The sequence below is a fragment of the Taudactylus pleione genome, unplaced genomic scaffold (genome assembly GCF_031769625.1).
Source record: "Taudactylus pleione unplaced genomic scaffold, aTauple2 ptg002190l, whole genome shotgun sequence".
Classification (NCBI taxonomy): Eukaryota; Metazoa; Chordata; class Amphibia; order Anura; family Myobatrachidae; genus Taudactylus; species Taudactylus pleione.
In genome coordinates, this window is record NW_028286583.1 from 163,280 (window position 1) to 179,722 (window position 16,443).

At 45.4% G+C, this 16,443-nt stretch overlaps 1 protein-coding gene across 7 annotated transcripts in view; it reads right to left on the bottom strand.

Annotated features, from left to right (window-relative positions):
- LOC148431506 (uncharacterized) overlaps positions 1 to 15,849 on the bottom strand; it is a 107,021-nt gene extending 91,172 nt beyond the window's left edge. Inside the window, exons 1-4 of one of the 7 annotated variants that reach the window (XM_088465972.1) lie at positions 15,658 to 15,849; positions 11,548 to 11,822; positions 10,380 to 10,496; positions 7,335 to 7,402 (exon numbers count right to left, since the gene is read on the bottom strand). In XM_088465972.1, the coding sequence (XP_088322098.1) occupies positions 7,335 to 7,402; positions 10,380 to 10,496; positions 11,548 to 11,773 (411 nt within the window). In that variant the 5' untranslated portion in view covers positions 11,774 to 11,822; positions 15,658 to 15,849. Of the gene's footprint in view, positions 1 to 7,334; positions 7,403 to 10,367; positions 10,497 to 11,547; positions 11,826 to 14,760; positions 14,811 to 15,628 lie in introns of those variants that run through there. The other 6 variants (XM_088465967.1, XM_088465969.1, XM_088465970.1 and 3 more) reach the window with 6 other exon arrangements.
- Positions 15,850 to 16,443: the final 594 nt, after the last annotated feature.

Below are 16,443 nucleotides of genomic sequence, written 5' to 3' on the forward strand. Positions count from 1 at the left end.
AATGATGCAGATGATAATGCAGGAAATAGCTATGGGATAGGAGATGATAGTGCAGGAGAAAGCTATGGGATAGGAGATGATAGCGCAGGAGAAAGCTATGGGATAGGAGATGATAGCGCAGGAGAAGGCTATGGGATAGGAGATGATAGTGCAGGAGAAAGCTATGGGATAGGAGATAGCTATGGGATAGGAGATGATAGTGCAGGAAAAAGCTATGGGATAGGAAATAATGATGCAGATGATAGCACAGGAGAAAGCTATGGGATAGGAAATAATGATGCAGATGATAGCACAGGAGATAACTATGGGATAGGAGATTATAGTGCAGGAGAAAGCTATGGGATAGGAAATAACGATGCAGATGATAGTGCAGGAGAAAGCTATGGGATAGGAGATGATAGCGCAGGAGAAAGCTATGGGATAGGAAATAATGATGCAGATGATAGTGCAGGAGATAGCTATGGGATAGGAGATGATAGTGCAGGAGAAAGCTATGGGATAGGAAATAATGATGCAGATGATAGTGCAGGAGAAAGCTATGGGATAGGAGATGATAGCTCAGGAGAATGCTATGGGATAGGAAAATAATGATGCAGATGATAGTGCAGGAGAAAGCTATGGGATAGGAGATGATAGTGCTGGAGATAGCTATGGGATAGGAGATGATTGTGCTGGAGATAGCTATGGGATAGGAGATGATTGTGCTGGAGATAGCTATGGGATAGGAGATGATAGTGCTGGAGAAAGCTATGGGATAGGAGATGATAGTGCTGGAGAAAGCTATGGGATAGGAGATGATAGTGCTGGAGAAAGCTATGGGATAGGAGATGATAGTGCTGGAGAAAGCTATGGGATAGGAGATGATAGTGCAGGAGATAGCTATGGGATAGGAAAATAATACAACCTTACTTTTTAAATTTTTTCTCTCATGATTATGATTGTTTTATATTAATGTAACTTTTTATTGATAGGTCATGTTATTATGTAAAGGGCGAGTTGCACACAGATTATGCAGATTGTATTGGATTTTTGTTTGCTGCTTTTCAATTGCCTAAAAAATTAGATTTAAATAAGGTTGAAGCACACACCACCAAAATTACTCCAGAGGTAAAAGGGAAAGCCTTAGGGCCTGATTCAGACCCACTCGCGTGCGGCTGTCCGCTCGCAAGTGGGTCGATGTTCTTCACTGAGCATGCGCACGACGGAGGGAGCTCCGTCGTGCGCATGCGCCAGACGCGATGAGCGAAGGAAAGTCCTTCGCTCGTTGTGTCTGATCAAAGGGGGCGTGCTGTCGATGTTGATTGACAGCACGCCCCGTTTGGTGGGCGTGCCGGGGGCGTGCCTCCCTGACGGGGGCGTTCCTACGGGAACACCTCCCGTCAGAAGCCGGCCCACTGACATCACTAGTGATGTCAGTGGGAGTGATTTTGGCTCTGATAGAGCCAAAATCACTCCGGAGCTTGCGGTTGAAAACCTCAACCGCAGGCTCCGGCTCGCAGTTTCGATGGTCGCGATGGTCACGACCATCGCGGCAATCAAAATGCACACTCGTATAGGCTGTGGGTGGTGACCCACAGCTATACGAGCGTCCAGGAGGACGCTCCATTTTCATGGAGGGCGGCCCTCATTCAGAGCATGCGCTCTGCTCAGAGCGTACGGCTCTGAATGAGGGCCTTAGTACCAAGCCGCCAGTAAAACCCCACATGATAATTTAATACTGGTCGCCATAAGACCACAGACATTGGATCTGGACCTTCTTAAAAAATTGCAGGCTCACGCTTCACGGACAGAAGTAGAAACTTGGAAAAGACTAGGTGCACGACTTCCGGGTGATGGATGGATGGTTGAGCACCATCTCTGTCTGCCACGTGCTCTGTTCTCAGTCTTAGCCCAAATACTTTATGGAAACACCAGTCTAGAGACACTATGGTGAGAATATCCAAGAAGCGCTGGATAGCCCCAGGCCTCAGTCTGGCCACACAGGCCTATGTTGCAGGGTGTGTAAACAGTGATTTGCACAAACCAGGAAAGGTGGTCAGGATACCAGTAAGAAGGTATCTCACAGACATGTTATCCCTTCCAGAGACTATAGATTGATTTCATCCAGTTACTTATGTGTCCTGGTTATGCGTATGTTCTGGCATGTGCGAACCCGTTTTCAAATTGACCATGGCCTTGTAGGGCAGCAAATGTGAAGACAATTATAAAGAAACTGTAACTAGACCTTGTATGCAGATTTGGGATACCAGAAGTAAATGTGAAATGACAGAGGTACGGTATCCATTGCATAGGGGAGATACTAGGATGTATACTATCAGACCTAGGGATATTCAGATGACACAGTATCAGTAGGTTATTCACCTGCAACAAGAACGAACCAAAATATACCAGGCATCTGCCTCTATTCCACATCCCAATGTCTTAGGAAAAACCTATAATCTGGAGACTGGGTGGTCATAAGGAAATGCTGAGGGAAAGATTGGACCCACGATTTGAAGGTCCTTACCAAGTCATGTTGACTACAGTGACCTCAGTAACATTTGCTGGCAAGGATACGTGGATTCACGGTTCCCATTTGCAAGAAAGTTACAAAAGGAAGTATTATCCTGTAATCATTTACTACTATGTACAGATATAACCTCACAGGCACAAAGCCTGACAAAGGCCTGGGGGATGCATAGTGTGTTTTGCTATATTAATGGTGATTATTGTGACTTTTATTTGGTCACTGATAATTGATCCTATGAGATATGATGGGTGTCAAAATTGTACACGTGAGATAAATCCTGACAGTAGAGGTAAGAGGGAGCTTACTGAACCTTTTATACAGTCACATTACAAAGCAGCCCAAAGTCTAGGACTAAAGAACTGTTGGATTTGCACACACCAATAGCCGCAACATCCATGAATTGGGTAGGAGTCCCTCTAAAGGGGCCTATCCATTAGCAGATATTTCTATAAGATGAAAGACAAAAGATTTATCCTTTGAAAACTCCTGGGGCTGCGGTGACAGATATCGGTCATGTACATGACAGATTTTTGCAAACGCCGAACGATATTGCATGACATCATTCTGGGAGTGGATTTTTTTTATGTTTCTATTCATTTTCATTTAAAAAATCGTTCGTCGTTCACCGCGACAGATATCTCTAATATATGTCAGCGATAAAACGATAATTGACCAACATGTTGGAGAGATAAAAGACCAAAATTTGTCGGCCGCGGGAGTGCGCATTTTTATCGTTCAGAGCCTATCCATTAGCAGATAAATTGAACGACTGAATGATAAATCGTTCATCTTTATCTGCTGATGGATAGGCCCCTTTAATATGACTGAATTATTAGCCCTTGATTTTGGAAAAGAAGAAGAGCTCAGTAAGCCATTTGCTCAGAGGTCTGCGCCTCATATGATTATTGCTATGGCACAAGAACCAGACTTTTGTTTTGAAACACCCATAACTAAAAAGAGTTACATAATTACAGGGTGGGGTAACGGTAATATAGATGGAGACTAAGGGCCTGATTCAGAGCCGGACGCTCTTTCAGAGTGCTCGCTCTGAATCAGTGCCCGCCTATTGCTTTTTAGAGCGGCCTCCTGGCCACTCGCATAACTGTGGGTGACCACCCACAGCTAGTGCGAGCGGCCAGGATGATGGTCGCGATGGTCAAGACCATTGGACTTGCGACGAGACCCTTGTGGTAGGGTCTCGTTGCCGCAAGTCCCAGTAGACTTCTTGCTCTTACAGAGCAAGAAGTCCACCCACTAACATCACTTGTGATGTCAGTGGGGCCAGCACCAGACGGTAGGTGTTCCCATGGGAACGCCTCCGTCTGGGCAGCCACGCCCCCGGCATGCCCACCAAAGAGGGCGTGCTGTCACTCACCATCGACAGCACGCCCCCTTTGGTGCGAGACCCGGAGCGACGGCTTGCCCGTCGATATTCAGGTCTCGCGCATGCGCACGACGGAGCAGCCTCCGTCGTGCGCATGCGCACTTGCCCAACATCGACCCGCTTGCGAGCGTTCAGTGCTCGCGAGCGGGTCAGAATCAGGCCCTAAGTTTAAAAGCAACCCCCTTACGATTGGGACAAGTAAATTGTGCCCATACTAAGGTAAACTTTACTCAGACCCAAGACTATAAAGTTTTTAGTTGTAATTATGATAATAATGGTAGTAGGAAAATGTCACCACTAACTGGGATGTGAATACAGATAGGAGAGAGCCCAGGACTGGTGGAGTTGGCTAAATGTAACTCACAAATGTGAAAAATCCTCAGACCAAACAGGAATAACCCCAGACCCACACGTAGGGAGAAATGCATTGATAAACTTTCAGGCAGCAGTGTATAATATTCCATACATGTTACCAGGAATTATATATTATCTATGTGGATGAAAAGCATACAAGTGGCTTCCATGTGGTGGGTATGGTAACTGTACTTTAGGCCAGTTACTACCTACAACCTTTTATACAGATTCTATCACCTAATGATATACAGAAGCAGTAGTCCCAAGGAACCTAACAGATATATCATGGGTCAATAAGTGCTGCATAAAAAAAGTATTTTCACTGGTTATAGATTTAGCCAAATTGTTAGAGAACATTGCTCAATTGTATGATGGTAAAAGCCGCCTGTTGTAATCATATTAATGATACATATGAAGTGGGTGAGGCCATTAAGGACAACCTATTCAAAGCTAAAGTGTTAAAGAATCAGTTTGCCAGGGATCATCTTGAAGATGAATGGTTCTCCAGGTGGTTCTCCTGGCTGAAACCAAGAAACTGGTTTAAGGCCATAGGTGGCTGGTTTATGGGAATATCAGTTCATTGGGAAAGGATGGTTACTGCTACTAGCCATTTAATGAAGTTTGGATTGGCTCTGGACAGTACCAAACAAAGACTTATTATTATGGAAAGTGCCACACAAGACCACCAGAGGAACTACTACATGTCTTCATTGTGACCAACCAGTGTTCAACTTTTAACATGGACTGTAAGATATATTTTGCTTCTTATGATTACTACTTTATTTTATACTCATGTGTGGTTCTATTAGAAATAAACAATGTGTGTGTAATCATAGATATATATATATATATATATATAGTTCTTTTTGATATATATATCAGTAGACATGATGTAGATAGGATTGGCTACTGTGGTGGTGACACTAATGGATTCTTTATCCCATTGCCTGGGCCCATTAGGGTTCCTAGGCCGTGAAATACGGGTCACTACGGGGGGCTGATCGATGTGTAAGACAGACAGGCAGGTTATACAGGATATAGAATAGAACATATGAGGGTGTAGCTTTGCACAAATAGAAGGGAATTGTTAAAGCATGACTTCATTTAGTGTTCAAATGCTAAGAAGAAATGATATTCTGTGTGAGACGTTGTGCCTGAGAAGGGCCTCATTCCTTATCTATCTATTCTAGATCTTAGGAATGTATTCATATAGAATAACTTATGTTAGCCAATTAAGACTATAGTAGAGTGTATTCATCCTTTGTATTCAATTCTGATTTATATGACAGGAAAGATAAGAGATTCTATGGTTCTATTCAGAACAGTGGTGTAAAATGTCAGACACTGTTTACTATCAAGGATTTATGTTCTCCAAGGCTAGACATAGCTAATAAATCTGTTAAGGAGATGTCATTTAAATTTATATCTGTAGATACTAATATTCGCTTATTGATAAGTTAGGCAATACGGCCATCTACTGACAATGTATCTAATGCTTGAAATATATTCATAGATATTATAATTAGATCAGATAGGCAAAGTTATTGAGCATGTGCAGATTAGATTTCTTTGTCTCTATGTTAATTTGAGTGCTATAAAATAATCTGTCTGTCCAAAATAAAGGCAGAGTGGTTTTGGAAACACACAGGTCTTGTTGTTTCCCATCATTCTCCGGCTGTAAAATGCATTGTGTTACCTGGTGGCTGACCGCTGTATGTGAGCTGTGAAGGATAAAGGGTCTATTAAGATCAGCGTTATCACTACATACAGTACATTACATACACTACATGCAGTACATACACTACATGCAGTACATTACATACACTACATACAGTACATTACATACACTACATGCAGTACCTACATACAGTACATACACTACATGCAGTACATTACATACACTACATACAGTACTTACACTACTACAGCACCTACATAGACTACATACAGTACATACATACAGTACATACATTACATACAGCACCTACATACACTACATTACATACAGTACATTACATTACATACAGCACATTACATACAGCACATTACATACAGCACCTACATACAGCACCTACATACAGCACCTACATACACTACATACAGTACATTACATACAGCACCTACATACACTACATACAGTACATTACATACATTACATACAGCACCTATATCCCGGGGCTGCTGGGATAATCACACATTTATGTGTCTGGAACATAGTGGTAAAGAGCCCTATAGAATACACACAGCTTAGACCATAACCTACATCTATTTACCAAGTTCCCGCATGTTTTTGGGGCTGTTTAAGAAGAGGCGGCAAACACGGGACACAGATATCTCAGAGTCCTGCGCTATGATATAACGTTTATGATTGCAGAACCTTTATTCTCACCGAGGACTGCGGCCTGACCCCATTTACACAGCTTGGCCCCATTAGTAAATGAGTCCTACATATGGATGGAGACATTCGGTGCCTCCGACCTCCCCCCCCTCACTAACATGTCCACATGCGCAGTGTCGTAGCCGTAAAATAACAGTGATCGCTGCAATCACTTTACCGCCAAGGTCATCTCTGGCACATAATACTCCCAGATCTGCGTCCTGGTAAGATCATCTGTGCAGTCAGGAAAATGCTGAATAGGCCCCATAGCCTGGAGTACACCCCATATAGCGCATATAATACCACACAGAGGGGGCTATTTATCATTAACCATTTGCAGCATATTCCCTTAAAACGATTCCCCCAATATCTACTATCCCCTGAATGTATTATGGGGGGATCGCAGCAGATGGCGTCCCCTCATTTATAGGTTTCTATAGGGGATGCGATGCCGTCAGGTTTCTTAGTTCCCCAATATGAAGCTTTCCAGAACTTGGTCCCCAGAGCTTACACCATCTGACCATAGGCAGCAGCGGCTCGCGCTACGGGACACATCACAAAACTAACCGGGAGAGGATCCCACAGCACCCCTCCCCCAGCAATGGCCGCCTCACGTGTGGCCTGTAGAACGCGAATGCATAGGATCGCTGGCACCGCTGACGCAGGGATTCTGTGGTGTTATGTCCGGTGCATGTATGAGAGATTCTCACCCTCAGATCCCGGATCTGGCTCCCGTTATACTCATCCAGCAGCTGCAGCTCCAGCACAATATGAAGACCTGCAAATCAGGGAGAGCAGAGGTCAGGGCACAGTATAGGGGTCCCGGGGTCTTATAGAGGCGTAATGGGGTGAGGAGGTCAGTGTGGCCGACAGCTGGGACCGAGGGGAGAGATGACCACATTCTGCTGCTGTACAGTGTGCTGGAGATTATATTATATTATTATACACATATATATATATATATATATATATACATACATACATACATACATACACACTGTACATTATAATAAGCAACAATAACACTTCTAATATATATTACAAGAAAACACAGATAGTAAATACAGTATACACACACACACACTACATACAGTACACACACACACACAGTATACACACACACACACCATACAGTACACACACACACACAGTATACACACACACTACATACAGTACACACACAGTATACACACACTACATACAGTACACACACAGTATACACACACACTACATACAGTACACACACAGTATACACACACACTACATACAGTACACACACAGTATACACACACTACATACAGTACACACACAGTATACACACACACACTACATACAGTACACACACAGTATACACACACACACTACATACAGTACACACACAGTATACACACACACACTACATACAGTACACACACACACACTACATACAGTACACACACACACACTACATACAGTACACACACACACAGTATACACACACACACACACACACACCATACAGTACACACACACACACACACACAGTATACACACTACATACAGTACACACACACACAGTATACACACACACACTACATACAGTACACACACAGTATACACACACTACATACAGTACACACACAGTATACACACACTACATACAGTACACACACAGTATACACACACACACTACATACAGTACACACACAGTATACACACACACACTACATACAGTACACACACAGTATACACACACACACACCATACAGTACACACACACACAGTATACACACACACCATACAGTACACACACACACACAGTATACACACTACATACAGTACACACACACACAGTATACACACACACTACATACAGTACACACACAGTATACACACACTACATACAGTACACACACAGTATACACACACTACATACAGTACACACACAGTATACACACACTACATACAGTACACACACAGTATACACACACTACATACAGTACACACACAGTATACACACACTACATACAGTACACACACACACACAGTATACACACACACACTACATACAGTACACACTCACTACATACAGTACACACACACACACACTACACACAGTACACACTCACTACATACAGTACACACACACACACACTACACACACACTACATACAGTACACACACAGTATACACACACTACACACAGTATACACACTACATACAGTACACACACACTGTATACACACACACACACTACATACAGTACACACTCACTACATACAGTACACACTCACTACATACAGTACACACACACAGTATATACACACACACACTACATACAGTACACACTACACACAGTATACACACACACAGTATACACACACACACACACCATACAGTACACACAGTATACACACTACATACAGTACACACACACTACATACAGTACACACACACACAGTATACACACACACTACATACAGTACACACTACACACAGTATACACACTACATACAGTACACACACAGTATACACACACTACATACAGTACACACTACACAGTATACACACTACATACAGTACACACACACAGTATACACACACACCATACAGTACACACACACACACACTATACACACTACATACAGTACACACACACACACAGTATACACACACACCATACAGTACACACACACACACAGTATACACACACACCATACAGTACACACTACACAGTATACACACTACATACAGTACACACACACACACAGTATACACACACACTACATACAGTACACACAGTATACACACACTACATACAGTACACACACACTACATACAGTACACACACACACACAGTATACACACACACTACATACAGTACACACTACACACAGTATACACACAGTATACACACACTACATACAGTACACACTACACACAGTATACACACACTACATACAGTACACACACAGTATACACACACACTACATACAGTACACACTACACACAGTATACACACACACACACACTACATACAGTACACACTCACTACATACAGTACACACACACAGTATACACACACACACTACACACAGTATACACACACTACACACAGTATACACACTACATACAGTACACACTCACTACATACAGTACACACTCACTACATACAGTACACACACACAGTATACACACACACACTACATACAGTACACACTACACACAGTACACACACACACACAGTATACACACACTACATACAGTACACACACTACATACAGTACACACTACACACAGTATACACACACTACATACAGTACACACACACTATACACACACTACATACAGTACACACACAGTATACACACACACTACATACAGTACACACACACACAGTATACACACACTACATACAGTACACACACACTATACACACACACTACATACAGTACACACACACAGTATACACACACACTACATACAGTATACACACACAGTATACACACACACACACTACATACAGTACACACTACACACAGTATACACACTACATACAGTACACACACACAGTATACACACACTACATACAGTACACACAGTATACACACACACACAGTACACAGTATACACACTACATACAGTACACACACAGTATACACACACACACTACATACAGTACACACACACTACATACAGTACACACACAGTATACACACACTACATACAGTACACACACACAGTACACTACACAGTATACACACATGTGACCTTACTGTTCCACTGTCCCTCAGCCACCAGGATTCTTAGACTCAGCTGCTTCATGTCCTCCAGGGAGAGAATCAGCCCCCCACACCCCAGCGTAGTCACCTCTGCTATCCTCCGTCTCATCTCTGCAAGAAACAAGACACACGTGACGGGACCTGGCGGGGAATGTGGGCCGGGCGGGGAATGTGGGCCTGGCGGGGAATGTGGGCCTGGCAGTGATGTGGTGGGGCCGGGTGGGGATGTGGTGGGGCCTGGCGGGGGATGTGGGCCTGGCAGGGGATGTGGTGGGGCCGGGCGGGGATGTGGTGGGGCCGGGCGGGGAATGTGGTGGGACCAGGCGGGGAATGTGGTGGGACCAGGCGGGGAATGTGGGCCTGGCAGTGATGTGGTGGGGCCGGGTGGGGATGTGGTGGGGCCTGGCGGGGGATGTGGGCCTGGCAGGGAATGTGGGGCCCGGGCGGGGAATGTGGGGCCCGGGCGGGGAATGTGGTGGGACCGGGCGGGGAATGTGGTGGGACCGGGCGGGGAATGTGGTGGGACCGGGCGGGGAATGTGGTGACAGTAAAGAAGGAAGAATGATCCCTACACTCAGGGATCTATGGCAGAGACTGATAGACCAACCTTATCTTATATGGATTACACAGCAGCACCCGACGCGTTTCCACCTCCCTCACACCAAAGTACAACACGTTTCCTTCATCTATATGATATTGTGCACTATATATGGACATTAAACATGGTCCTTGCCACAGATTGTGCTTTAGATTTGTGGTCATTTCAGTAGGAGATCCTTCTATCGCAGTCACCAATCAGATGCTAGCTATCATTTACCTGGTACAGTCTATAAAATGACAGCTAGCATCTGATTGGCTGCTATGAGTTACATCTCCTTAGAACAGTGATTCCAACCTCGGTCCTCAGGGCACACTAACAGTCCTGGTTTTAGTGATATCCAGGCTTAAGCACAGATGGTTAACTCAAAATACCTAAGGTACTAATTAAGTCACCTGTGCTCAACTATGGCTATCCTAAAAACCTGGACTGTTAGTGTGCCTTGAGTACTGTGGTTGGGAACCCCTGCCTTAGGAGGTTTGATAAATCGGCCTCTGACCCTGTCGCTGCCGCAGAGGGCGTTTATGTGCGAGGTGAGTACAATAGTAAGAGATGTATCTGTACCAGTCAGATTCCCGGGGCGCAGTCCGGTCTTGTAGCAGAGAACGGAGCGCCGATACCATGCAGTCCTGGGTGGGGGTTCATACGCCCGTACAAGTAGCAGAATGGCTAATCCAGTGACTACAGCAAATGATGTCCAGAAGAGCAGTAAGAGTGCACGGCGGACACACACCCAGAAGCGGGCGTTCTTCTCTGAGCCCTGTGCATCCAGGAGAGGCTGTGACTCCATCGCTGTCTGCTCCCCACGTCCTGTCCCTCTTATAGGCAGGGAGACCGTTCTGCTGACAGAGTGTACAGAGGGTGTGAGACCGCGGGTCAGTGCGACATTCCACAGGACGGCTCAGATAAACACGCACTGGGGACATGGGGGATTTACTGCTAGTAATACAGACTAACCTTACAGTACTCAGGGGTCTATGGGCACGGTTCAGACACGCTCGCTAGGCTGCGTTCGCTCGTAGCTGCTGATGTTTCGCAATGTGCATATGCATCGCAGTGCGCAAACTAGTCCATGCAATCAGGAAGCGTTCGCCCGATGCGCATAGCCAGCCCGGCAGAATGAGTGACAGGACAAGTCGTTTTTGGGTGGTGACGGGTTGGTCGATGAAAACGGGGAAGTGGAGATGCGAACGCAGGCGTGCCCGAGCGTCTCAACGCCATTTCAGAGGCGTGCATAAGATGGCGAGTCACAGTACACGTCACATGGCTGAATTTTACACTGAAGCACTCGCAGTAGGATATGGGCAACCACAAGCGCTGCGTTCGCTTCCGATGGTACTCAATATTACCGATGGTTGCACACACTTCCTGGAGATGACGTGCGCAAGTAGGCATTTTAATACACACCACGATGGCACGCCAAGACATAGTGGGCGTGCTAATGCCTTGCCGTGGGATCGCCTGCATTGCTGTGGGTTTGCATAGGCTGGCTGCATGCGAACGCATCTAGCGAGCGGGTCTGAATCGAGTGCTATGTACTAAGCCTTACAGAGAGAGAAAGTACCAGCCTGTGACATGACAGTTAGGAGCTGAGTGGTTGGCACTTTGGGGTCTATGTACGAAGCCTTGGATGGCGATAAAGTGGAGAGTGATACAGTACCAACTGATCAGCTCCTGTCAGTTCACAGGCTGTGTTTGAAAAATGAGATGAGCCGATTGGTTGGTCATTTTACCTCTCCAAGGCTTAGTACATAGACCCCATAAACTGGATAAAGTCATATGAGTTAGACAAGTGCAGACAGTGGGAATTTAGAGGTGGGGTACGGAATTGGGAATAACACCAGCGTCACCACACAACGTCATGGACTTGCTGATTATATTGCCGATATTACGGACCCATATGCTACATAGTCCATCTCAGCAGCATGTGACAGCAGTTGGCCATGTGTCGGCCGCGCACTACGTCCTCACCCTGCATTGTAATGGCCGCGCTGTCTTGGTCACGCTGGAGATTGAGATGGGGCACACCGCTGTACGCGGACGCCGGCTGGGCAGGAGCAGCACTTGGAGAGATGCTTCCGCCAACGGGACAGCTTTTTAAATCTCGTTCATGAACAGTGATTGGCTCGCGGCCGGTGCCAGATTTAAAGAGCCGTCCCTTCTTTTATTTGTCAGCCAATCCGTGAGCCAGGATTGTCTGGCGGACAGTGCCAACTGCAGTGTAGCTCCCGTCTCCAGCCCAGTGCTGCCAGCAAACGATATGTCTCCCCAGTGGGCACATCTTCACGCAATGCCGCTGCTGTCCCGGTGCTGGGAGCCCATACGCGATCCTACTACTGGTACATTCTCTAATGTGGCAAAAATAACATGGCGACAGCAAGAGGAGGTTTATCATACTGCCGTATATACCACCCCACTGCCAGCACTGAGTTAAGGCGCACACGATTACGACATCGTACCATCATTCCCCATGCGCTGTAGTGCCTACACTGAGTGATAAGTCGGTCAGTGCAGGCTCCCTCTATCATACCCGAACATACCCAAACTGCCATTATCAACAGACTGACCGGCATGTTCAGGCCATGACTGATGTCGGAAATGACCATCAGGAGTGCGCATCGCTGGTCATTTCTCACATTATAGTGCACGATTTATGAGCGATTGTACGATTACAATGTCGCTCATTAATATCGCCTAGTGGATGTGCCCTTTAGACCAAGGTGCAAAGACAAACTAATAGTTCTTATTACGGCCAAATGAATACACACATCCAGCACCTTCCCCTATAAATGTGGGGAGTGGGATTTCTGTAATAACATTACTGTAGTATTAGCATAAGTGGGAGGGGCTCAGATGCACTCAGCCTATCGGTAGCTGCTGTTGTTGATCATCGATTTGCATTTTGCAGCAGAGGTTGAAAACCATAAAGTAGTGCGGCCCCCGACCGGCGCAAATGCATCTTTCCTGCGGTCATACCGTGGTGCATGAGTGTCATACTTACATTCCCCCTCCAAGCCCCCCAACCCCTTTCGCAACCCAGCATGCAATGCTTCATAAGTGCATCGCTGCATCCCGATCAGCATGGGCATAGAAGCAGGAGGACATCTTACACTTATACACAGTTTAAAAAACAAAATGCAAGTTGTGCGGGGAAAAAAAGGCAGAAGATTCATTCACAGACACCTTACATGAGCCCCAGCAAGTATTGTGATTACACCACGCACAGGGGGAGTGTATCCATATTCTGGTGATGGTGTAATTGTGCCAATAAGAATGTCAGGCCCCATCGGTAATGCTGGGCATACACTGCCAGATAAAATGCCTGCCAGGCCGACACACATTTTATCTGTGTGTCACACAGGAAATGTCTGTCTGTCGGCTGCGCATACACAGCCCGATGCGGCCGACAGTTTACCTCTTAAATATTGCATCAGACGGGCATGCCAGACTGAGCCATATTTAACCCCCGGTCGCCCGCACACACGCTACATTTATCAGGGCGATCAGCGGATATCGGGCAGATTGCCCCGATAATTATAGAGTGTATGGCCAGCTTAAGCGATACTCAGCCGCCCCCATAATACAGTCAAAATATTTGAAAACTGTAATTCATTAATAAACATACAATGGAGCAATAGAAGTAACATTATCATTAATAGGAGGAGGCTGGTGCGGCCGTCTCACAGCGCAGAGCTCCCTGGGGGCGGCACCATTGTAACCCCACGGCCCCTCCATCTGCCCACAACAGTGCGATCACCTTCCCCTCACAATACTTACAGGTAGAGAGAGAGGGGGCTGCTGCTGCTCTATAGACCCCGGACCCCCACAGCCCAGCAGCAGTCTTCTCTCTCTCACTGCCCAATGAGCTAATGACCCGGGCACCCGCTGGGCCCAGGGAAGTAATATCTGCCCCCTCCCCCAACCCCACAGGTTATATCACTCAGAGCCATGACACTTAGCATACAATGGAGTTTGTGCACTTAGATCCATCTCGATGTGTATGAGGAATAGGAGCCGTTTTACACTTTGCTGCATTTCTGAGTCACATTTGCAGTAATAAAACCACATTGTACTGATCAGGCGCCAGTGAGAGCAAATATACAGATTGCGCAGCTTAGACAGGGACAGCGTGACGCCCAAAACGGTAACATACAATAATATATCCTTGTTGGTGCAAACCTAAAATTACACCTAAATCCCGGGTCTGACCCGGCTTCAGACACCGTTTACACTGCGCGTCCACTTATTTTTGGGCCGTTTCCACTAAGGCCCGACCCGTGACGACGCGGCAATAACCCGGGATTTTGATCTGGTGTAAAAGGGGGATTATTGTGCGTTAGTTTTAAAATTGCATCTGAAGAAATTAAGATGTTTAATAGGTTTATTATAAAAAAAAAAAAAAAAAAAAGAGAAGGAGGAGGGGGGGGGGGTTAAAATATGTAAATGATTCACAAATTAATAGCAGGATGGTGGTTGGGGTGTTAGATGGGTGATACTTATATACAGTACACAAAATGAAACCTTGTACTCAAATGGTTACAATTATAAGCAAAGCAAAATATACATAATTGGTATTATCAAAAAATAAAAAAGTTTGTAACGAAAATCTAACATCTGTTTCCCATAGGATGGGGCAATATATTACCTGTATATACTAATAAGGTCATCACCCACCTGGAGGCTCTCAGATCAGCAGAACTGTAATGACCTATAACCTGGTTATGTCACAGCCCCCCGAGTACTCTCCGCAGCCCCAGACCACGCTGGGCGCCCGTTATACAAGGCCAGGTCCTGTCTCTGTCTGAATCCCTAGCAATGGCCTCCTGGGGACCTGCCCATGGATCAACCCAGATATAGGCTGGAACACAAAGGGTTAAACACCTGCACAGGTGGAGCTGAGGTGGATTTATCCAGGATTCAGACCCCATTGACACTGCTATATTATAATACTATTTATTATATAGTTATATAATATAAATTCTGCTTTGTCATTATTATTGTGTATATACTGAGGCTTTGTTACATTGTATCTCCTGTGATTTGTCTGCTTTATACAATGCAGGTTTCTGCTTCCAGCAGGTGTTTGCACTTCTCTCAGGAGTTTAGGAGCTTAAGGCCCCCATACATCAGAGATTGATTGCAGCAATCGTGCAATTTACAATCGATTGTGTATAAAAATCTTTCCCTTCTTCAATCGATTGTGGTAATTCTGCAATCGATTGAAAAAGGGAAAGATTTTTATACACAATCGATTGCAAATTGCACGATTGCTGCAATCAATCTCTGATGTATGGGGGCCTTTATTTATCAAGCTGCCTGGGCCCATGAATCCTGTGGAAATAGCAGATCCCCATCGTGGCTTATACAGGTTAGTAACACATGCGCGGCTGACATTACTGTAGGGCGCTAGTCATTACTGTTATATTGCACTAATTGCTGGTCTGGGGCGGCATCGTCCCA